Source organism: Sorex fumeus, unplaced genomic scaffold (assembly GCF_029834395.1).
Source record: "Sorex fumeus unplaced genomic scaffold, SorFum_2.1 ptg000024l, whole genome shotgun sequence".
Lineage (NCBI taxonomy): Eukaryota > Metazoa > Chordata > Mammalia > Eulipotyphla > Soricidae > Sorex > Sorex fumeus.
This window is the reverse complement of record NW_026606081.1, coordinates 8,476,965-8,501,824: the sequence shown is the minus strand read 5'-3', so window position 1 is coordinate 8,501,824 and position 24,860 is coordinate 8,476,965. Positions and strand designations below refer to the sequence as shown.

At 41.5% G+C, this 24,860-nt stretch overlaps 2 protein-coding genes across 6 annotated transcripts in view; one reads left to right on the top strand and one right to left on the bottom strand.

The window, feature by feature from the left end:
- PCM1 (pericentriolar material 1) overlaps positions 1 to 11,053 on the top strand; it is a 93,065-nt gene extending 82,012 nt beyond the window's left edge. For all 5 annotated transcript variants that reach the window (XM_056113864.1, XM_056113863.1, XM_056113865.1 and 2 more), the window contains 2 exons: positions 1,305 to 1,419; positions 9,132 to 11,053. In XM_056113864.1, the coding sequence (XP_055969839.1) occupies positions 1,305 to 1,419; positions 9,132 to 9,157 (141 nt within the window). In that variant the 3' untranslated portion in view covers positions 9,158 to 11,053. The remainder of the gene's footprint in view (positions 1 to 1,304; positions 1,420 to 9,131) is intronic.
- An 11,148-nt stretch (positions 11,054 to 22,201) lies between these two features.
- ASAH1 (N-acylsphingosine amidohydrolase 1) overlaps positions 22,202 to 24,860 on the bottom strand; it is a 38,014-nt gene continuing 35,355 nt past the window's right edge. Inside the window, exon 14 of the mRNA XM_056114046.1 lies at positions 22,202 to 23,296. Coding sequence (XP_055970021.1) covers positions 23,207 to 23,296 — 90 coding nt within the window. The 3' untranslated portion in view covers positions 22,202 to 23,206. The remainder of the gene's footprint in view (positions 23,297 to 24,860) is intronic.

Below are 24,860 nucleotides of genomic sequence, written 5' to 3'. Positions count from 1 at the left end.
TCTATATATATATACATAGAGAGAGAGAGAGAGTAATTATATGATCTCATTATTGTTTTGCTTTCCCTAATAAGTGATATTGAGCACAGCAAATTAGATGGGAAATCTAATTTTTTATATTGAATTTTTTTTTATAATGCCACTTACTATTTTGTTGTAACAAATAATGTAAAATAAATTATTTTGTGCCTATGGGGACAAGTTTAGGGTATGGGGGAAATTGAAACTGGGGACAGTGGTAGAAGAAAGGTCACACTGGTGGTAGAATTGGTACTGAAACATTGAATACCCAAAACAACTATATTATTATGAACAACTTTGTACAACGGTGTTAAAATATTAAAAAAAAAATTAAGTAACAAAGTATTTTTTTCATGTGATTTGCCATTAGTATGTCTTATTTTTATTTTAAATTCATATATATTATGCATATGTCTGTTCCTGACCAGTAAGTTGACCTTAATTTTGGGCAGAGGGGCTCCCACCAGTATTCATGGCCAGTTGATTCAATGCTCAAGTCCAACTAGGTGGTACTGTTTGGTCCCCATGGTTCTTAGGGGCCACCAGGAATAGATCTAGTGGTGCTTTTTGGCACCATCTGGTGCCAAGATTGAACCTAAGTCCCTGCTCTGAGATACTCCCTATCCACCTATTTTTAATTTTTGTGATGGTTTCTTTCACTGTACAAAAGCTTTTATGATTAAGGCCCTTTTATTTGTGCTTTTATTTCTTTTGCTGCTGGAGCCATTCTCCCAAAATATCTCCATGGTGGTATAGTGTATAGCCTGTTACTTTGCTATGTATTTTATGAATTTGAGGTTTTATCCATACTTAATCTTTTTAGAGTTAACTTTTACATAGGGTGTTACTAGGATGATCTGATTTCTTTTTCTCAAATGGGAATACTTGATTTTCCTGGTACCATATGAGACTTCCTTTCTCCATTATATGGTTTTGACTTCATTGTCATAAATTTACTACTTGTCGATGTTTGGGTTTTTTTTCTGGGCTTACAATTCTGTTGGTCTGTTTTAAATCCAATAATGTACTATTTTTTATTATTTTTTATAGTATATAGACTTATTATTTTGGGGTATAAAATAAGTGTTGAGGTACAATGAGTATGGTATTACCTTGCATGCAGCAAATCTGGTTTCGATGCTTGGCACCCCATACGGTCCCAGAGTCCCATCGTGAGTGATCCCTGAACACAGAGCCAGGAGCAAACCCAGAGTACCATCTTGTATGGCCCCAAAGCCAAATCTATATGGGATTTTAAAAACACGTTTTTTTAACTTCCAAAGGCAGATCTAAGGAAGAAAATGGTAGAAGAAGAACAGAAAAACCATTTATCTGGTGAAATATGTGAAATGCAGACTGAAGAATTAGTTGGTAATTCTCAGACACTGAAAGAACCTGGTAAGTATTAAAAATTTTAACTATATCTTACTGAAATTTTACTAGACCTCGATACATCATTTTGTTTCTAATATATGCTACTAGTACCTAGAAAGTCAAATATTGGAATAGGAAAAATACACAAATATTTTAGTTCAGTTCACTAATTTATAAAATGATATCAGATTTTTTTCTGTTTTTAAATGCTACTTTTATATTTTTTTTGCATTGCTAGAGATTGAACCCAGGCCTTCACGTAGTGTAAGGCATATGCACTACCACTAAGGCACAATCCCGCAGTCCCAAAAATCTTCAATTTTATCAAAATAATACATAAATGTGTTTTAAGAAAGAAAGGTAAAATGGAGTTAATGATAACTGGCAAGAGCTCATGTCTTTTAATTTTTTGTTTTTTTGTTCTGAGGAAGAGATTCTGTATCTAAATCATATGCACGTAATTTTTCTTTTGGGTAATATCCTCTGTCTGTCTCTAAGAAGAGAGAGACCTCTTACTTCTACCTACCTTCTCCCTCTTTCATATTATTTTGGAATCTTCTGTTTATTTGCTTTATGTATGTTTTTAAAAGTTTTATTTTTAATTAAGTTTCTATGGTCTATAATGCTATTAAAATGGTTTCTCATGCACACAATTTCAATATCACACCCATCACTAGTGTACCCCCCAATGACCCCACGACCCCTCTCTCCCAAGTCACCTAACTTCATTTGTGTGGATCAGTTCTCCCATTACTTTGCCTTTGGACTTTCGTTACAACCTTGCTATGTGTCTTTATGGCACACATTTGAGTGAGATCATTCTTTATCTATCCCTTTCCTTCTGACTCACTTCACTCCATCATATCCCCAAGTTCTCTCCATGTTGTTGCAAATCAGATGATTTATTTTTCTTTCTGAAAACTGCACAATGTTCTGTTGTCTTTATATACCACAACTTCAGGATTGGAGCTACAGTACAGCGGGGTTGGGCATTTGCCTTGCACGCAGCCACCCGGGTTCCCAGCATCCTACATGGTCCCCCAAGCACCTCCAGGAGTAATTCCTGAGTGCAGAGCCAGAAGTGACCCCTGTGCATCGCTGGGTGTGACCCAAAAAAAGCAAAAGATAAATAAAAATATATACCACAACTTCTGGGTCCATTCATCTGCAGTTGGGTGCCTGGGTTGTTTCATATTTTGGCTATTGTACTAAGTGCCGCAGTGGACCTAAGTGTGCATATATACTTTCAAATTAATGTTTTTGTGTTTAGGAGATAGGTGCCAAGAAATGGTAGCGCTGGATCATGTGATTCTATCCTGTCTTTTGCATATTTGCATACTTCTTTCCATAGAGACTGAAACATAACATTCTGACCAATGGTAGATCAGAGTTCCTCCTTACCACAACCCTACCAACACTGGCTGTTTTCAGACTTGTGGAATATGTGCCATTCTTTCAGGCATAAGATGGTATCTCATTGTTATTTTATTTGCATTTTTCTCATCATGAATAGTCATGAGCTGTTTTTAGTATTCCTGTTTGACCATCTGAAGTATCTTTTCAAATCCTCAGCCCACTTGTGGATGGGGGTCTTTGGATTTTTGTTGTTGAGTTCTGTGATTGCTTTGTAGATCTTGGATATAAACCCTTTATCTAATGTATTTTGTGCAAATATTTTCTTCAATTCATTAGGGTATCTTTTTATTAGCGTTTGAGTTTCTTTCACTGTGCTAAAGCTTCTAACTTTAATGTAGTCCTGTCCCATTTATTTTTGGTTTTCTTCTCTTTGCCACTGTGATCATCTCATTGAAGATTCCTCTGTGGTTAATTTCCAGACATCTGCCAATGTCTCCTTCAGTGTATTTTATGAATTCTGGCCTAATCTTGAAGAGTTTGATCTACTTTGAGTTTACTTTTGTGTGTGGAGTGAGGTATGATTCTGATTTCATTTTTCACATGTGGCTATTCAGTTTTCCCAGCACCATTTGTTGAAGGGATTTTCTTTGCTCCACTTCATTTATTTCACTCCTTGTCATAGATTAGCTGGCTATAAGTTTTATGACTTATCTCGGAACATTCAGTCTGTTCCATTGGTCTACAGGTCTATCTTTATCCCAGTATCAGGCAGTTTTTATTATTATAGCTTTGCAGTATAATTCAAAGTTGGGAATTACAGTGCCTCCCATCTTTTGTTTTCTTAGGATTGCTTTGGCTATTCAGGGATTTGTACGGTTCCCTAGAAATTTTGATAGGGTTTGTTCCATGTCTTTGAAAAAAGTCATTGGAATTTTAATGGGCATTGCATTAAATCTGTATAGTACTTTGGGTAGGATAATCATTTTAACATTGATTCTTCCAATCTGTGAAGAGGAAATGTCTTTGCATTTTCTGGTGTCTTTTATTCTTCTTAGTGATTTATAGTTTTCACTGTATGAGTCTTTCACCTCCCTTGTTAAGTTGATTCCTAGGTATTTGATGTCCTTGAACAGTATTTTAGAGGGGATAGTCTTCTAAAATTTTTTTCTCCTATTTCATTATTTGTATACAGGAATGCCACTAATATTTGAGTATAAATTTTGTAACCTGCTACTCTCTCTGTTTATTATTTCTAGGATTTTTTTTTTTAAATAGAATCTTAAGCATTTTCAGTGTATAGTATCTCATTATCCACAAATAGTGATAATTTTACTTTGTTGTTTCCAATTTGGATCCCTTTGATTGCTGATCATCTTTGATTGCTGAGGAGAGAACTTCTAAAACTGTGTTGAATAAGATTGGTGACAGTGAACATCCTTGTCTTGTGCCTGATCTCAGGGAAAGACTTTCACTTTTTTACCACTTAGTATGATATTGGCTGTGGGTTTGTTTTAGATGGCCATTACTATCTTGGACATGTTCCTTCTATTCCTAATTTTTGGAAGTTTTTATCATGCATGGCTGTTGGACCTTGTCAAAAGCCTTCTCTACAGCAGTTGATATCCCCATATGGTTTTTACTTTTCTTTTTGTTTATCGGTTTGTTGCATTACTTGCTCATGTATTGAGTCATCCTTGTATCCCTGTAATGAACTCCACTTGATCATGTATGGTGTATCAAAGTGCATATCCATTGATAAACCTTGGTGTATCCATTGCTGACTTCTGTTCGCTAGGATTTTGTTGAGAATCTTTGCATCAATGTTTATCAGGGATATTAGTCTGTAATTTTCTTTTTCAGTAGTGTCTCTCTTTTAGGTATCATGTGATATTGGCTTCGTAGAAGCTGTTAGGATTCTTGTTTCCTCAGTATTTTGAAATAGCTTGAAAAGTGCAACACTTAAAGTCTTCTTTGTCAATTTGGTGCAGTTCACTAGTGAATACTTCTGGACCTAGTAGTTAAAATCTCCTTGGGGAGATTTTTAATTACTGTTTCAATTTCTTTATAGAGATTGGCATGTTAAGGTTTTCTGTTTCCTTTTTGTGCAGTCTTGGGAGTTTTATGATTCTAAGAATTTTTCTGTTTCTTTTAGGTTCTCAGGCGTGGTGGCATGAAGTTATTCATAGTTTAATTTCATTTCATCATCCTGTTATTCGTCGATTGCCTCGAGCAGGCCCCAGTAACGTCTCTTTCATCCTAGCCTTGAGATTATATTCAAGGCTCTTTAGGAGAATGAGACCCATCATTGTTACTGGTATTTGGCATATTTGGTATGCCATGGGGAGTTTGCCAGACTCTGCCCTGTGGGCAGGCTACATTCGATAGCCTGCAAGTTTGTCCAAAGTAGGAATGAGATAAGATGTCATAAAAAGATGTCCTGATAAGGGGCCCCGGCGAGGAACAGCCAGGCGCGGGGGCAGGAGACTGCACTGTTCTTGTCCGGGAGCTGGATTTTATAGTCTCTGAGTCTTGGCCGTTGATGGGATTACACGGCGCCAGGGGGCCAGGTGGTGGGTGTGACCCCCGCCTACTGGAATTTGGAGGACCTGGGTGGAGGATGCTCGACTCCAATCCGAGTAGGCTGGGAGATCTCGGCCCCGGAACCCACGTGGATTTTTCCCTCTACCAGTACCTTCATGTGTGCGGAGAGTGGTCTCAGCATGGTGGTGGCTGGTCCTGGAGGTCTTCGGCTGCTGGAGCCCTGGTCGGGGCGGGGAGGAAAGCTCAACCCGCTCCCCTCCAAGGGGCTCCGGCGAGGGACAGCCAGGAGCGGTGGCAGGAGACTGCATTCATAGTAACTGTATGATTTTTTTGTATGTCTGAGGTGTCTGTTGTGACTTCTCCCATCATCTGTGATCCTACTGTTTTTTTTTTTCTCTTAGTTTAGCTAAGGGTTTATCAGTCTTGTTTACTCTTTTGAAGAACCAATTCCTGGTTTCATGGACCCTTTGTATTATTTGTTTTCTATATCATTGATTCCTGCTCTAGTTTTTATTATTTCTATTTGCTTTGGGATTCATTTGTTTATCTTTTCTAGTTTCTTTAGATGACAGATTAGATTGTTGATTCGAGCCTTTTATTTCTTCCTTGTGTGTGCCTCAGTAGTCATAAATTTCCCACTCAGTAATGCTTTTGCTGTGTCCCATAGATTCTGGTAGTTCATATTTTTCATTCTCATTTTTTTCTAGGAATATTTTGATCCAGTTGTCATTTAGCAGTTTGTTTTTTTAGGTGTCTTTGTTTTTGTTTTTGGTTTTTTTGAACCAGTTAGACACCAGTTAGGTGTCTTTTGTTTTTGTTTTTGGTTTTTTTTTTGACAATTTCTTTTTATTTTTGATTCTAATTTTGTAATTTTTGGCTTAAGAAGATACTTGGTATGGTTTCTATTGTGATTTTATGGTTTTTCAAGTGTTCCCTGGCATATGATCTATTTTGGAGAATGTACCATCTGCTGTGGAGAAGCAGGTATATTCAGCGTTATGGCGGTAGAGGGTCCTGAATGTTTATGAAGCTTAAATTCTTCCAGTTCCGGCCTTTCTGGCTCCTGATCAAGCTGCTTAACGGCCATGATCAAAGAGACTCAGGAACAAATCTTGGAACCCAGCAGGTTCTTGGAGAAATCACTCCAGATTTAATTGTTAAAACTTTGGAATTCCAAAATCGCATAGCCACTGTTGTAGCCACGCAACACTGTATGTTATTCATAACCAGCAATAGAAAACAAATTGTCTAGTGTTGCCTTTTCAGCAGATCTGAGTGTTGGGGTAAAATCCCAAATAATAATGGTGGGTCTGGTGTCAAAATATTGAATGTGATCAAAGTAGAGAGAGAGTAACGTGGAAATCATCTGCCCCCCAGGTAGGGGGAGGGTGTGGGATGGAGGTATACTGGGGTTTTTGGTGGTGGAGAATGGGCACTGGTGAAGGTACGAGTGTTTCATTGTATGACCGAGACTTAAACCCAAAAGAGAGCTTTGTAACTGCTCTCACGGTGATTCAATAAATAAAATTTTTAAAAATGGGGGAAAAAAAGTAAGGTGGAGTTCATGCCCAATTCAATCAACTAATCTAGTGGCTGAATAAATAGCAGTACTCCTACATTTAAAAAAAAAATGTTCTTCCAGTTCCTCGTTGAATATTCCTAATTCTTTATTAAAGAAAATGCAGTAGGAGCACTTTTCAGTTTCGTATTGCTTCTAAGGCTTCCTACTGTATTTTTAAGTTGCGTTATTTCTGTTTGGATGATCTTTTATTTGTTTGTTCATTGTGTGAATGAATGTCTTTTTCAGATCATTGAGCACTTTTATGACCTAAAGGCTTGTTCAGGCAAATTGCGAAGGTCTGCTGGCACTGGTGATCCCCCTGGGTTATTGTTGTCCTCTATTGGTATCTCTAAGTGGCCACACAGAAATGGGCCCAGGATTTAATCCTGCAGCCCACAGGAACACAAAATACTGTTTTGAACCTGGGCCACGCAGAGTTGAGCAGGGTGGGACGGGGCAGGCGGTGGCTTGCGGAAGTCTCTGCACAAGTCTTGAGTTTCCCTGACTTGCCCAGCAGCCCTATCCAGCTTCCCAGGTGTCTAAAGTGAGCTCCTCCCCATAACCACTCAGGACTCTGACAGATGCTTAGACTTTTGGGTTATATCCTCATTCTTCTGTCTCTCCAACCTACCAGGATCCTATTAAAAACCAGCTAAGAAGTGTAGCACACACAGGCACTAACTAGTACGTGCAGCTCCTGCATGGACTCTGGGGTTGCTCTTTGGTGCAGCCACCGCTGCCATTACAGTGCCGTTGTGGCTTTTATAGGGGGAGGGCCATGTGGTGAGAATGAACATGGCCTTGATGAGCAAGCACGGGGCACACGTGGGTTCTCACAAAGGCCGAGTGGTGTGGAGACAAACTTCTGAAAAGCAGGGGGGAGACCTGGCATTCTCACCTTCACCTCCAAAAATGTGTGGAGTAGAGACTGGTTGAGAAGAGCCTAAATTTAAATGTATTCATTTTAAAGTTCCATCTCTTATGATTATTAGCTAATTCTTTCTGCCATCTCTCTGCAGTTTTATCCCAGATTCTTATGTTATTGTTATTAAAGTAACTATTTAAGATTTTTGTGACTATAAAACTTAAAAAAAAATTGATGTTTTTTTGGTAAACATTACTGCAGAACCAAGTGATGTGGGTAAAAAAAGGTTTGAGCATTCTATGCACCATCCTTGGTTTGATCCTCAGCATTGCATATGATCACTTGATATCATCAGGATCTACTTGTTTGGGGGCTACCTCTGGGGGTGCTCAGGGCTTACAACTGGGCTTGCACTCAGGGGGCTCGGGAAGTCATATGGGATGCTGGGGGGATTGAACTCAGGGCCAAGACATTAAGGTAAGCACCCATCCTGGCCCAGGATTTCTTTATGGATCTGCCTTGATAAGCAACAATCTTTGTCGGGGAATGTTTCCTATATTAGACTGAAAGGATTTTATTTATTTTTGGTTAGCGTTCTGTCAATTCATCACTTGATTAAAACCATTTAAGAAATGGGATGAAAAGAGAGCTGGAGAGATTATACAGTGGGTAGAGCTCTTGCTTAGCATACCACCAACCCAGGTCTGATCCCCAGGGTCCCATACCGTCCCTGAAGTACCTTTCACCAGGACAAATTTCCTGAGGGCAGCAGAGCAAAGAGTAATCACTGGGCATCACCAGGTGTGGACCAAAGACAAGAAAAAATGGATATGCGATGAAAAGGATCTATCATTCAGATACTTAAATTCCTATTTTTGGTCTTTTGTTAGAATCTCAATTGATACCCATTTCTGTGCTGCTTTTCATAGTGTGTAGGCAGGAGCTTTCCTGTCCTGACCTTCACTTCACTTGTCTTTAACTGGCCTGAATTTATTTTTAAGTATTCCCGAGATTTTTGTTATTTTTCTTGTTCGAGATACTACAAGTATGTGCTTTAATCAACTACTTGAGAACCCTTTTTATGTTTGTTTGTTTTTTGGGTTTTGTTGGGGGGTGGGGAGGGCAGTTTTAACATCTGGCAGTGACTAAGGATCACTCCTGTGGTATTCAGGAACCATATGCAGTACAAAGGATCGAACTAGAGTTGGCTGCATGCAAGTCTCTTAAACCCTATACTCTTTCTCCGGCCCCATATTCTTTTTAAACACTTAATGTGTTTTACCAGGGAATTACTGTAGTGAGCTAAATATTTCATTTTAAATAATGTTCTATGAAAAATTAAGTTTAATGAATAGTACTCATGTTATATTTTTGTTTAATAATAACTATATAAAGCATTATTCTGTTTTTCAGAAACAGTGGGAACCCAAAGTACATGAGATGTCTTCAAGAAGCTCCTCTAACTCTGTCCTTACATAGTCCATGAATATGTGACAATGGCACTAATAAACATCTGTTTTGATCTGTATAAAAATGTAAATTAGTTTGACACTGCATTTTTGATAGGTGTGCTAATTCCTGCCCACATCAGTTCAAGACATCAGATACTGAATTATAAGTAGAGTCAAGACTTGATACATGTGGGATCTTTTTCTTCTTATATTTAGCCTTGATTTTATTCTCCATTGTGATGTTTGGTAACATTAAATTTAATATGTAGTTTTAAATAAAGTTTGAACTTATCTGTAAAGTATCTTTTTTATTATTATGTTAAATTCTACACAGCAAGTCACTGTTTTACATAAATAATTCGGAGAAAAGCAGTGGTTGATTTAGAGAATTGTTCTATATATTGTAAAGTCCAGCCATTAGGCAAGGCTTCCAAATTATGCCAGTGTTGCTGCTGTTAGGTCAAATGTTCTTTTAGATACCCTAATGTCTTATTCCTGGTCCAAAACAGGTTATCATTGACGTTATTGTAAAATATATATTAATATTAAAGTCAAATTGGGTAAGTTTAGAGCACATAGTATCTAGAATTTACATGATTATTAGACAGATTTTTCCAGAATTGAAACTCCTTTCTATGTTGCCACAGTCTTTAAAAAGTTTTATATAATTAGGGAGTTGCTTCTGCACAGATAAGTTACACTGTGCGTAGTGATAATTTTAAAACCAAACTCTTTCAAGTAAGGATTAATGAAACTAAATTTATGTACCAGGACACCTTTGGACAGATTTTTCTTTTGAGTTGGAGTTTAGAACCAAAGCATAGCAATTGCTTCTGTGTGTAGTAAGAGAGAAGCAAGTTCACAATAAAGTATTGAAAATAAAAATCTCTTTGACTTCTTACTATTAGTTAGATAAATCAGCTTTTAGAGGTGATTTATCTTTAAATCCTGAACTTGCTTTTTAACATGTAAGGCTTCAGAGTCAACCAACAAGTAAGTCCACCATACACATTTTTCCTTCAATAAAATTTGAAATATTAGGTCTAGTAGTCTTGTTAAATTTAACAATTGAAACACCCAGTCAGATAAGAATTTGCTTTGATATTTATTTCTTTAAAATTCTACTTGTTAATTCTATGTAAAGCTATGATGTTCAATTAGGGGGTATTAAGTGAGGATTTCCATATGAAGACATCTACTGTATTACTACTAAATTTTAATTATGTAAGATATGTGTCACCAATTTCTAAATAAAACCTATATAGAAAAATACTATAATTCCAGAATCAAGAATTCATGTTCAGTTGGCCTGACTTCAGAGAAACTGAAATAGTTATATTTCATATATATGTATATGATATATATGTGTATGTATATATATTCATATATATATATTCTATATTTTCTAGAATCTAAACTAGGAGAAACTTCATTTTGGTATTCAAGCCAAGCCTTACATATTACATACAGCTGTCTCTCTGCATGCCTGCATATTAGATATTGATAGAGTACAATAATCTTAATTATAGTTCCTATGAACCTTATAAAAATTGATATTTAACTTGTGTTACACTGCTATAATCTAGTCTGTTTTCTACTTTGGTAGATAATTTAGTTTTAAAATACCTAGGGTTTGAGGGCAGGTAACTTGTTTGATATGTTTCCCCCAGTAACTATTTGCTAATGGACTAGGCATTAAATATTGTTGTTTGTCTTTATTATTAAGTTAAAAACTGGTCAAATAGAGAAAAGCTGAATAAGAGTGAGCAAGAAGTCTACACAGGTTGAGGTAATGCCTAAAATAGCTAACCCAGTTACTCTTTGTATTTTGTAACTTCCACTTTGAGCAAATGCTTTTTCACTACTAATAAATATATATCCTACGTACAATTCTGGATTGCATTTTCATTTAAAATGTCATTTATTCTTTAGAGTTCATTCCATAACTATAGCTTGACAATTTTGTAATTTTTTTTAAATCAAGAAATGGAGAATAATGATATGACTAACAGAGAGATTGAACTGAAGCCAACTTTTTTAATAGTGCAGTTCTGCGCTACACTTTGCTGTGTTTGGAGGCCACACCTTGTACTTGGGGCTTACTCCTGGCTCTGCGCTCCCATATCACTCTGGCAGGGCTCCAGGGATCATCCATATATGGTGACAGGGATCAGTCCTGGGTCATCTACCCACTCTACTATTACTCTGGCCCTGGGTATTTTATCTATGCTGTAAGGAGAACATGCTCACACTCAGATAATATTTACTAAAAATTAGAAATGCTTGCCTTCAGCAGCACATTTGCAGAGCAGATTTAAAGTCACACATAATTGGAAAATAGAGCTAAAGGAATTGTACACGGTATAAATCCAAATATAAGGGCCAGGGAGGGGGCTCAAAAAGGGCCATCTGGAGTTACCTGGGTTCAGTCCTGGGCACTGCATGGTCTCCCAGCACCACCACAAATGGACCCCTGAGCACTATACATGCAGTAGCCCTGAGTGTGGTCCAAAATTGAAGAACGACAAAGGAAAATTAGTGTCTAAGTGCAGCCAGAATGAAGATAGCACTTTTACTTGGGGGCCACACCCAGCAGTGCTTAGGTCTTACTCCCAGGGTCATTTGGTGGACTCTGGAGACCATAAATATGGGTTTCTGAGATAGATAGAAGCTGGGTCTGTTGTGTGCAAGGCAAACACAAACACCCTATCTGTATATGCTTTGGCTCCAAGAGGACACTACTATTAAATGAGTGAAAATTGTTTCCATCAGATTCTCTCAAAATTTTTGTTCTGCGGAAAGAAAATGATCCAATGTGGAAGACTAGAATCTTGGGAAATGAAGGAAATAATAGATTAACCTTTTATAAAGTAAGTAGACATGTGGCTTAAGGTAACTTACTGTAAAAATGAAAATACACTCTTTTGAAATTCATGAAGGGAAAGAATGTAATTCTAAAAAGGGTAAGCAGGCAACAAATCTAAGAAATAGATGCCAATGGCCCAGGGACATAGTTTAGTGTTAGCTGAAGCACATGCCTCAAGGGAGAGTTTGGGTGATCCCTAGTAACCACACCCATACACACACACATGGTATGTCAGCATTTGGTCAATGTAAAATAGTAAGAGTCCCAGTTAGACATGGGTGTTTTCATTTGACTTTTTTTGTTTTGTTGGGCTTGGGGTCACATGCAGTGATGCAAAGACTTACTCCCAGGAGGAGAACTGGGGTGGGTCATCTCTTTCTATGGAGTAATACCTAAGTTAAAAATCAGGAATTAGCTCTGGATAGTACAGAAGATCAGGCACTAGCCTTACACGGAGCTGACCTTGTTACATCCTGGTACTGCATATTGGTTCCCTGAGCACCTTCAGGAGGGAGCCCTGGAGGGCCAGAAGTAAGCCCTGAGGACTGCCAGGTGTAGCCCCAAAACAAGGGGAGGCAGAGGTGTGAATGCCTGGCTGTCCCTATCTTGAACAAATCCTAGCAGCCAAAAATGCTTTGACGTCACCCCTTCCCACCATGATCCTCTCATCTTTTATTCTCTAGCCTCACAAGCATTCTTTGGGGTTTTCTGTTTTTGCAGTCAGGGAAATTTTGTTTTAACCCAGCGATGTTGCTTAGTGGTTGAGCACATATCCTGTGTTCAATCTCTAGCACCTCTGAAATAAAACAAAAAACCATTTTCTCTCTTTACAGCCTTAGTGCCAGTTTCCCTCACATCATCTCCCGTTTGTGACTTCTCACATAGTTCTCAGCTTCAGTCTCACTCCCTGATCAACAGTCTTATTGGTCTCTATCACATCACTTCCTTTTTATTTTCTTCTGTAACTGTCGCCCAATACTAACAATTCATATATTCATTTACTTATCATCTTCCTTCTTGAAAAAATAAATGTGTGTGTTTCTGAGTAGGCCCAGGTGCTGAGAGTGCATATTGGTGTTTGTCACCATTGTATGGCCCCTGTCTCCAGCATTCATTAGTAATGAATGTAATAGTAACTCCTCTGACCTAATATTTTAGTTTGGCTGGCTACCAGTTGACTTGTGAAAGGAGAAAGGCTTAGGTAGATTTTTTTTTTTTTTTTGCTTTTTTTTGGCGATGCACAGATGGCTCTGCACTCAGGAGTTCTCCTGGCGGTGCTCAGGGAACCATATGGGATGCTGGGAATCGAACCCGGGTCGGCCGCGTGCAAGGCAAACACCCTACCCGCTGTGCTATCTCCAAACCGGCTTAGGTAGATTTTGTGAAAAAAAAAAAAAAAAAAAAACGTTGCTCTAGAACAAGGTAAAGGTAAAGGCCCTCCCGTTGATCATCGATTTGCTCGAGCGGGCCCAGTAACATCTCCATTGGAGACTTTGTTGTTACTGTGTTTGGCATATCGAATACATCACGGGTAGCTTGCCAGGCTCTGCCGTGCAGGAGACATACTCTCGGTAGCTTGCCGGGCTCTCCGAGAGGGGTGGAGGAATCGAACTCTGGTCAGCCATGTTGGCTGCGTGCAAGGCAAACGCCCTACCGCTGTGCTATCGGATGTGAGGGCGATCTGGCTGCGACATCTGTCACCCCATTGATCGCCAGGGTTGATTCGGCTGATCTGGCTGGCTAGGTGGGTGTCCCCTTCCTCACCGCTCCATGTACGTCCCTCCCGAAGCTGCGCGCTCAGTCGAAGAGGATGGCCTTCCCTGAATAGAGACGGACCCGTCTTCGGTCTAGGGTATACGAGTAGCTGCACTCCCCTGCTAGGCCCTCCAAACAAGCTCTCAAGGTCCATTTTTTCTATAAGTACTATAATATTTATGTTAACAAGAAGGGAGACATCCACGACAATGACAACTATTGCCCGATCTGCCTGTTGTCTGTCGTCTACAAGTTGTTCACTCGAGTCATCCTGAATAGAATAGGCAGAACACTAGATGAAGGACAACCATGCGAGCAAGCCGGGTTCCGAAAAGGATTCAGTATTATCGACCATATCCACACAGTGACCAGGCTCACTGAGGTTTTGCAAGAATTCAAGATGCCGCTCTGTCTAACGTTCATTGATTTAAAGAAGGCCTTTGATTCTGTTGAGACTGAAGCAGTCATCGAAGCCCTAGCCAAACAGGGCATTCAAATTCAGTACATCAGGATCCTCTGCAAGCTATATTATGGATTCACCACTAGGATCTCACCATTCTTTACATCAACGTAAAGAGAGGGGTTTGGCAGGGTGACACCATTTCACCAAAACTCTTCAGTGCCACCCTAGAAAATGTCATGCGATGACTAGAATGGGAAGAAATGGGAGTGAAGATAGATGGTCAGCAACTACACCACCACCGCTCTTCTGATGACATCGTACTAATAACACCAAACATTAGCCAAGCGGCACAAATGCTGGCCAACTTCGACCATGAGTGTGGAAAGGTTGAACTGCAGCTGAACCTCACCAAGACAATGTTCATGAAAAACAAACTAGTCCCTGATGTTCCATTTGCTCTCAACGGAACGAACATCTCCGAATGCAGCAGCTATGTGTACCTGTGTACCTCAACATGAGGAAAAACTTGGCGCCAGAACTGCACAGGAGGAAGAGAGCGGCATGGAATGCCTTGAAGAGTGTCAAAGAAGTTGTTAAGAGGACGAAGAACCTTTGGCTCCGAGCACATCTTTTTGTCTCCACCATTCTTCCTGCACTAACATATGCCTCAGAGACCTGGGCCCTACAAAAACAGGATGAGAACACTATTCAGGTATCCCAAAGAGGAATCGAAAGAGCTATGCTTGGAATATCACGTTTCACTCAAATGAGAGAAGGAATCCAGAGTTCCGATCTCCTTCGACTATCAAGAATCAGGGATGCTGTCTCGTTTGCCAAGGTATCGAAAATCAGATGGGCTGGAGATGTAATATGATTTAAAGACGACCACTGGACTAGAACTATTACCAACCGGATTCCACGGGAAGTCAAAAGGACGCATGGCCACCCACTTACGAGATGATCAGACTTTTTTGTCAAAACCCTGAACAAAGGGTTTGAAGCTCTTCGTGTTCCTGGAGCGAGCATATGCCATTGGGCTACACTAGCACATGACAGGAACAAATGGAGACATTACTGGTACCCACTCGAGCAAATCGATGATCAACAGGATGACAAGTGATACAAGTGAAGTGGTAAAAAGATAACATTGGGCTTATCCTATTTGTACAAGTGTGTTACCAGAAAAAGTTTAATTTTTTCTATAATTAACATCCATAAATATATAAATTAATATTTAAATAAACAAGATATTTTGTTCATATTTATAGGTTCTATAAATACCCTAAACATTTATAAAAATTTAGTGTCTATAAAGACACTAAATACCCATAAAGACACTAAATACCCATCTTCCGGAATTGTTGTACCATATTTGATAGGGTTCAAATATGGTAACACCTACAAGGGTGATTAGAGGTCGCCCCAAAAGCCTCTATCCCTCTCGGAAAGACTGGCAAGCTACCGAGAGTATTCCGCCCGCACAGCAGAACCTCGCAAGATATTCATAGGAATGAGTGCTGTGTGCCTGGGAGGAAGGGAACATGGGACCCATCAGCTGCCTTTGGATCATTCATTGACCCACAACCAACACTTCACAAGGGTTTTGAACTAGGCCAAGGTGTTTAGTGTCAACATAAAGTGTTTGGAGATGGTGGGCAAGCCCCTCCAGGGCTTTTATGCCTTCCTCCACCTCAACAAGACTTGTAGCTCTAGTCCACACTGGCCAGCTAAGGGCAGCAAGTTCCTCAAGCCACACAGGATAAAAGAGCCCATGGCATCTACATTGCCACATGAGTCAGTGTCTGCGTGGCAGGACTCAAGTCACTCATGTGCAAGCTGGAGGCTTTCATGTGAAATCTGTTTAGTCTTTAGAGCCCTTGGCAAGCTTCTCAGATATTGCATTGAGTGTGTTGTCTTCCAGTCTGCCCCCACTCCTGCCTACACCAGTAGGCTCTTTCTGCAGTGTATAAAGAAACAAAGAAAGGGATTAGACAATCTCCAATGGAAACAAACCCTGAGACATGAACAATAGACCCTGGAACTGAGGGGGTAAGTGGGAGAGGGAAGGGACAGTGGCAAAATGGTGGAGGGAACTGGAATCACTAGTGAAAAGATTGGTGCATTGCTCTGCAACTACAAAATAACAAATACTGGTGTAAACAATGATAGTTCAATACAAACAAATAGAAAAAAACACTGTCCTCCCATTGTTCATCCATTTGCTCAAGCGGACCCAGTAATGTCTCCATTTTGAGACTTGTTACTGTGTTTGGCATATTGAATACGTCACAGGTAGCTTGCCTGGCTTTGCTGTGTGGGCAAGATACTCTCGGTAGCTTGCCGGGCTCTCCGAGAGGGGCAGAGGCATCGAAGCCAGCTTAGCCGGGCTGGCTGTGCACAAGGCAAACACCCTACCACTGTGCTGTGCTATGATAGTTCAATAAAAAATATTTTAATGGGTCAGAGAGTACAGCAGGTAAGGCAGTTGCAATTTTTACAGTCATTTGATCACTTGTTCACTTGACTTCCCGTTAATCATCGATTTGCTCAAGCAGGCGCCAGTAACGTCTCCATTTGTCCCTATCACGTGCTAGTGTAGCCCAATGGCGTCTGTTCATTTCAGGAACACAAAGAGCCTCAAACCGATCCGTTCAGGATCTTGATGAAGAAGTCTGACCATCTGGTAGGTGGGCGGCCACGCGGTTTTTTGACGTCCCATGGAATCCAGTTGGTAATGACTCTAGTCCAGTGGTCGTCTCCAAATCTCATTATGTGTCCAGCCCATCTGATTTTTTTTTTTTTTTTTTTTTTTTTTTGCTTTTTGGGTCACACCTGGCGATGCTCAGGGGTTACTCCTGACTCATGCACTCAGGAATTACTCCTGGTGGTGCTCGGGGTACCATATGGGATGCTGGGAATAGAACCTGGGTCGCCCATGTTGGCTGCGTGCAAGGCAAATGCCCTACCCGCTGTGCTACCTCTCCAGCCCCGCCCATCTGATTTTTGACGCCTTGGCAAACGAGACAGCATCCCTGATTCTTGATCGTTGATGGAGGTCGGAACTCCGGATTCTTTCTCTCACTTGAGTGAAACGTGATACTCCAAGCATAGCTCTTTCGATTCCTCTTTGGGAGACCCGAATAGCATTCTCATTCTGTTTGCCTAGGGCCCAGGTCTCTGAGGCATATGTTAATGCAGGAAGAACAGTGGAATCAAAGAGATGTGCCTGGAGCTGGAGGTTCTTCGTCCTCTTAGCTATTACTTCGACACTCGTGAAGGTGGTCCAAGCCACTCTCTTTCTCCTGCGCAACTCTGGTGCCACACCCTACCAAATGACCTGGCTTTTTCTCCACCTGTCACCATATCTTGTTTGATATGGCTACATGCAGGATTCATCTTGGTTTTAAGCTCATTCTGCCCAAAGTCAAGTGTCCCCTGTTTCTTTAGTATCCTCCACTCCCTGGAAGCAAGTTTTCTAGTGGCTTATTTTATTTTATTTTTTGCTTTCTGGATCACACCCAGCAATGCACAGGGGTTAGTCCAGGCTCTGCACTCAGGAATTACTCCTGATGGTGCTCAGGGGACCATGTGGGATTCTGGGAATTGAACCCGGGTCGGCCGCATGCAAGGCAAATGCCCTATCCTCTGTGCTATCGCTCCAGTCCCATGGCTTATTTTATCAGTGTGGCTGCGTGCTCCAGCCAGCTGTTGTAAAGGAAGGAAACCAAGAACCCAAGACTCTAATAATCCCTACAAACTTTCTGGGATCATTTTTAACTCATTGTTCATTACTCATTCTTCATAACTAGCCATACAAAATAAAATTAGTTAGGACATGCTTTTGGGGTCGGCTTGAGTGGTGGTGGGAGAAGTCAAAATAAAGGTGGTGGGATTGGTGTTGGAATATTGAATGTAATGAATTACTGTAAATGTTATTAAATAAAATTTTTAAAATCCCAGTAAACAAAATGTCTCAGCAGGTTTTGGTTCCCTTTAGACAAGGGATGAGATGAACAGAATGCTAACAGAACACCCACCCTAGGAGGCAGGTAACATCTGAACAAAGAGAGAAATACGTGTCAGCAATATTTCCTGCAATGCCGCTTTTCACGTGCAGCCATTAGCCTGTCTCCCGGGGCTAACCTCTAGACATCTTCTGTATAAACCTAGATGAAACACAAGCTTTGATCTTTTACCCTGGAGAAAAGATCCACTTGCCTTTTCTGTGGAAACATTCTATTTCCCTAAAAATCATTTTTTATACCTATAATTCTCTCAGTGAATCCTTTTCCAAACCCAGGTACTCTCTCATCAGCCCCAAATTTCTGGTTAGGAATGACAAGATCTTTTAGGTTATTCCTCACATCTACAAGCCATGAAGACACTTATTTCTTCGCCCTGAAGTGTTTTGGGGGAGGAGGGTTTATTTATTCGTTTACTTTTGCTTTTTGGGTCACACCCGGCAATGCACAGGGGTTCCTCCTGGCTCTGCGCTCAGGAATTACCTCTAGCGGTGCTCAGGGGACTATATGGGATGCTGGGAATCGAACCCAGGTTGGCCACGTGCAAGGCAAACGCCCTACCTGCTGTGCTATTGCTCCAGCCCCATGGGGGAGGAGGGTTTAAAGGGAATGGAAGCTCCCGAGCAGTTCTCAGTGGGCCTGGGGTCACTCCTAGTTCTAAACGCCTGAGTGCACAGTGCTTGAGTCCTGCTAACGTGGTGCTCAGGCGACCTGACAGTGCTGGGGATCAAACTTGGGCTTCCACATGCAAAGCTTCTGCTCTTGGTCGCTGAGCCATCTCTCCATGTGCGGTTTTTATTTTTAGAAATATCAACAATGTTTTATTTATTTTGCTTTTGGGGTTGTAAGGTCCTGTGGGACCCCGAGGGAAATTCCAGAGCTAAACTCTGCTTTCTTAATTAGTTAAAAACTCTGCTTAACTTAGTTAAGTCTTCCTTACCTGCCCCCTCCCTAGTAAAGGCTTGAGATGTAAAGCCTCCACTGTTGACTCTTCTTAATTAAGATGTAAATCCTGCCTTCCACTGTTGACTCTTCCTCATCTGCCCCTCCACTGGTAACTCTCGCCTCATCTCCCTCCATCGGAATGCAGGTGTCCTGAGCTGTAAACCACGGGGAGCCTGGTAGACATAGAAGATAACCAGATGTCTGAGTTATGAGATACCCGCTAGCCACAATGCCCATGTATGTAAGTGCTGATCTTTGAATGTATAGGCTAAGGAGTGATGTACTCAAATGGATTGGTTTAAGAAAGTATATATTGTTACGAATCTATTGGCCATGAAATGCGCGGGCTCTGCTGTAACGGCTGGTGAAGGCCTATATAAGATCTCCTTTGAAAAAGCTCAGGGTCTTGCCTAACCTACTGACCTGCGTGTCCGTGGGACGGCTTGACCCTGGCTAGCCAGCTCAATAAACTACCTGCTTGCTGATTGCATTCCTGCGTGGTCCTTGCTTGCGGTCGGAGTTCCAGAGTCGTGCACTAATAGGGTCACACCCAACGATGCACAGGGGTTACTCCTGGCTCTGCACTCAGGAATTACTCCTGGCGGTGCTCAGGGGACCATATGGGATGCTGGGAATCGAACCCGGGTCGGCCGCGTGCAAGGCAAAAGCCCTACCGGCTGTGCTATCACTCCAGCCCCTAATGTTTTATTTCAACCTTACTTCCTTCCATTGCCTGTTGAGTGTTCATGATGATAACAACAGTCAAGTATAACTGCTTCAGAAGTGAGAGCCTGTGAATGCTTCCCAGAACCTGGGATCAGACATGCACAGGTGGACATGTGCTGTCAACATAGGTACAATCGCTGTGCACTGGGGGTGTAGGAGTTTGTACCCCAAATCAGCCTCTAGTTGACTTCTTGGTAGTTTGTAATGACTAACTGCCCCAGGCCAGCTGTGATTATTTAATGCAGCCAATCACCAACCACCAGGCCTCAGGCTGGTGCTGGCCCAGGAAGTCTGAAAAATGCTAAATGAGTCCCTGCTTTCCTCCCAATCCCCGAATACACAGGGAAACTGGGAGAAACTTGAAGTGAAAAATCCAAACTTTATCCACCGGACTCACCTTTATTTAGGATCTTCTCTGAATTGAGACTGTGCTATGAAATCAGTGTCAGCTCTTCTGAGGAAGGTTTCCAGGATTTTCAAAACAGTTCCCGGAGACCATGTGGAATCAAGAACTGCAAAGACTAGCTTTGTACTCTGGCAACCATGTAGTTCTCGCCTGAGGCAAGGATCAAAGGATCAAATACATCCTCTTATGCTAACAACTTCCTCCTATGACACAATCAATAATCTCTAGGGGCCAGTGTGAGGCCTGAGGAAGGAACTGGCAGGAGTCTTGTTTCAATGTCTTAACAGATGTTAAGACAGAGAACTTCCCTTGTCTTTTTTTTCCTCAATAGGGTATCTCCAAACCAAGCAGATCACCTCTATTGTAGAATATATCTCAATATATTTTGGGTGTCCCATACCCATCTGTGCTTAGGGATTTCTGGTTAGTGCTCAAAGATCACTCCTGGCAGGGCTCGAGGGACCATCTGTGAGTGCTTGGACCTAAGTTGGCAAGTATGCAAGGCAAATGCCCTATCCACTGTAGTATTCACCCCCAAATGTTTTTAGCCTTATCTGAGGGGTTATTGACATCCAATCAATGACAAAAATATACATTTTTCTAAGTTTTCACATATATGTATATGTATATCCATAATATAACCATGATGTTGCATTCCACTGCTGCTCTGAGGACCAAGCAAGTAAGAGGTGATGTGAGGAAAATGGCTATCTGGGGGTTTTGTTTGAGGGTCACACGCAGTGGTGTTCAGGCTTAATCCTTCTGTGTTTCAAGGATCACTTCTGGAGGTGCTCAGACCAGTGCCAGAGACTGAACCAGCACCGTCCAGGTGCAAGAACACCTCATCCCGGGCGTTCTTTTGAAATCATGTTTCAGCCCAATCTCCCATCTTTCCTACGTGTGGGGAGAGTTGAAAGTGTTTATACCAAAGAGTATAAACTGAACTTGTTTTCTGGAGATTCAAATAGGGCTGGCAGTTAATTCAGGTGCTACAGGCTTTCAGAATTAAACCTTTTTTTTTTAATTTGTAGATAAACTACACCTGGGTATTATGCAGCTGTTACCCATGACATAAAGTTCAATTGTGAAGGATGATTTTGGAGAAAGCTAGCCATCATTGCCTTAACAATAAAGTCGAATACAATGCAGAATGAACACAGTGGGAAGAACAATGGTGAAGTACAAGTGCCTTTATTGTTTTGAAAAGTGGCTTCCCCCAGGGTGAGCCACCTGCTGCCCTGCTGCTGCCTCACTAGAGGCTTTTTGCCGAACAAGAATCCTTAGAAAGCCAGTCTGGAACAAAAGCTGTCCTAAGACTGGAAATACCAGAGATTGCCCAAACACAGCTTTCCAGTGACACAGGGCTGAGAAACGAACTCCCAGTGGAGGAGAGACGAGTCTGCTGGTGTGTGCAGACAATCCCTGCTCAGCCTAAGGGCCGAGTGGGCAGCCCAGTGCCAGCTGGGACTTTCTCGCCACATTTGTCATAGATAACTCTTGGCTGGTGATTTTTCATAACAAAAAAAAGGCCCTCAGGCTGTGGGACGAGCTTTGGTGGTAATGAAGCCTTTCCATTTTGGAATTCTTCTGATTCTTTTTGTTCTGGGGGTCAGTCTCACAGTCTCAGTGGTACTCCTGCACACAGCACAAGTGCCAGCTGTCTCCCCGACCCGAGATTGTTCCATTTCTTATGTGGCACTGGGTCACTGTCACTCAAAGACCAAGATTTCCCCAAGCTGAGTTCAGATCCAGGGCAGGGACGGGGTGGATGTATGTTACCAAGATCCTAACCCAAAGGGTTCACAGTCCTCTGGAAACCTAAATGATGTGCAGAGAACCAGTGGGAGGCACTGCCGAGTCCAAACTCAGGATGACGCCATGTACATCAACTCCAATCAGCATCCAGGACAGCTGGCTCACATGACTGCTTTATTGAATGTCATGAATGCAATCAATATTGTACAGAGATGAAGTGGATACAGTCCTGCCCAAGTGGCACATGTTTCATAGTGAACTGTGAAAGTTCTGAGAGGTCAACACGTTTTTATTAATGTTTTTTTTTATAGATTTCTGAAAAACATTTTTAGTATCGAGTTTTTTAAAAATACATTTGATCAGAAGGAAAAACTAAAATTCTGTTTATTAAATAAGTTATACAAGAGTTTTAAAATAATGGGTTCATGTCCCATTATCAATGAGAACAGAACCTGAAATTCTGTTTTGAAGTTAACTACTTCCTGGGGTTACGGGAGGTAGAATAATTATGAAAAAAGGGAACATTTCAATTCTGTGTATCAAGAAGGCCTGTGTATTGATTGTTCTGTAAGCCCCAAAAAGTATTTCTCTTCAGAATTAAATGCACACATATTGCCCTTTCTGAGAAATATACAATCGAACATCTCTCTCATTCTCCCCCGTCAAGGTCAGTTGAAATCACACCTGCCATCACAGACAGCGAAGTTAATGGTGAATTAATGTGAAGAGAAGTTAGAAGCAGTAAGAAAAAAAAATCGATCCTGAAAAACATTCAAATATGCAGGTAAAAATGAAAAAACTAGTAAATTGAACTGCTGAACGATTAGCCATAAACACATGCTGGTTTCCACACCTGCAGAAGCCCTGGCTTCCTTCTTGGGAGGCTGCACAGCGTGTGACCACCCGTCCCCTGCCCCAAATGTCAAAGTGAAATGGAACTCAGCAAACTCTAGGTGATTTCTGTACTTGACGTACGTAAGAATGATCAACTGGTAGGGCAAAAAGAGCCTGTGTATTGTAAACATTCCGAGAAAGACAAGTTCCTGCTCAGAGAGAACTGTCCTGAGTCTTGAGTCTTAAGTCTTCAGAGAGCGGAGGGCTAGGCGAGCGGCATGCTGGCATCTTCAGAACAGCGCTGCAGGTGGGGTGTGTGCCAGGCTCACCACCCAATACAAGGGTCTGGGCAATCCCGCAGGTGAGTTTCAAAGTGACCTTTGGTAACATCCATCAAGGTGGTGAACACGGTCAGCTGAAAGGAAAATAATTGTGTGGATGTTAACCATTCTCTGATGTCTCTACTTGCTGAACTTATTACTCAATTCTAGATCATTCACATAATATGATATGCGGCTAAAAATAATTGACAAAAGATAATAATAAACAACTGGCTCCAACAGAACCTTTACTCCACATCAGACACATAAAGAAGCTTAAGAGAGTCTTGCCAGGTTTTTAGTGTGTTTTCTTTTGTTTGGGAGTCACAGGCGGCAGTGCTTGGGGCTTACTCCTGGATCTGTGCTCAGGGATCATTCCATGAGGGACTTTAGGGTCCATATCTGATGCTGGGTATTTTTTTTTTTTGGCTTTTCGGGTCACACCCAGCAATTCTCAGAGATTAGTCCAGGCTCTGCACTCAGGAATAACTCCTGGCGGTGCTCGGGAGTGAGCTAAAAATAACTGACAAAAGATAGTAATAAATATCTGGCCCAAGAGAACCAGTACTCCATGTCAGGTACATAAAGAAGCTTGAGACATGGGATGCTGGGGCCCGAACCCTAGTTGGCCCTGCCTGTTGTACTATTGCTCTGGCTCCGATTCTGGGAACTGAATCTGGGTCAGCAGTCTGCAAGGCAAGTGCCCTACAGTATATTCTTGAGCAGAATACTGCTTGGCCCACCATGCTCAAAGGCTCTTAATCTTCCGTAGTACATAATCTGAATCACACAAAGCGTGATGTGGTACCACCGGGGATACGCAGCTTAGCTTTGGCGACCCTTCTCCTTCAAGCCAGCAAACAAGGAGATGTGCAGATGACTAAGTTCACACAGGAAGATGCACAGAACCTGAAAGTGACCAGGGGCTTGCACAAAGATGGCAGGGTCAGAGGGCTGAAGAACAGCTTTCCGCAGGACCAGGCTCGAAGCCAGTTGCTATGAGGCAACAGCAAGAAATTGTCCTTGCATAGGTTACGCAGAGAAACTTATTGTAGGGAGAGATTGGGGGGAAATGGGCAATGAAAGGGTGAGAATGAACAAACTGGGGCTGGAGAGGTAATATGGTGGGTTGTATGTGGCTGACCCAGGTTGGATCCCTAGCACTCTCTGGCCTACCAGGGGTGATCCCTGAGTGGGGAGCCAGGAGTAAGCCCTGAGCACCACCAGTGTTACCTAAAAGCGAAAAAGAAAAGGGAAAAAAATGAAGAAATAGCAGATCAGGGTAAGCATGTCATCTGGAATACATGGGGTAGGAGGTCTGGGGGGCAGGTTATTAGCATACTGGATGATGAGGAAACTTTCTGCATTTTCAAAGCTCTTGTACGCAGAAAAGCAAAAGAATGTAATAAAGCTGAAGAGAAACCCGAGACCCCCAAACACAAAGCTCTGCTTATAGAGAGATTTTAGACTTAGTTTGGTTGAGTTTTAAGTTAGCTGCAGTTTATTACACGAGACAGAAAGAGATACCAAGAGTAAAACACCATGTATGTAGAATTTCTGACCAATGTGGATATCAAACTAGAGTGATCAATGTCTTCATCACAGCCCAAATGTCACAGTTTCAGTGATACAAAACTACCTTAGAAACCAGGCCTCAGC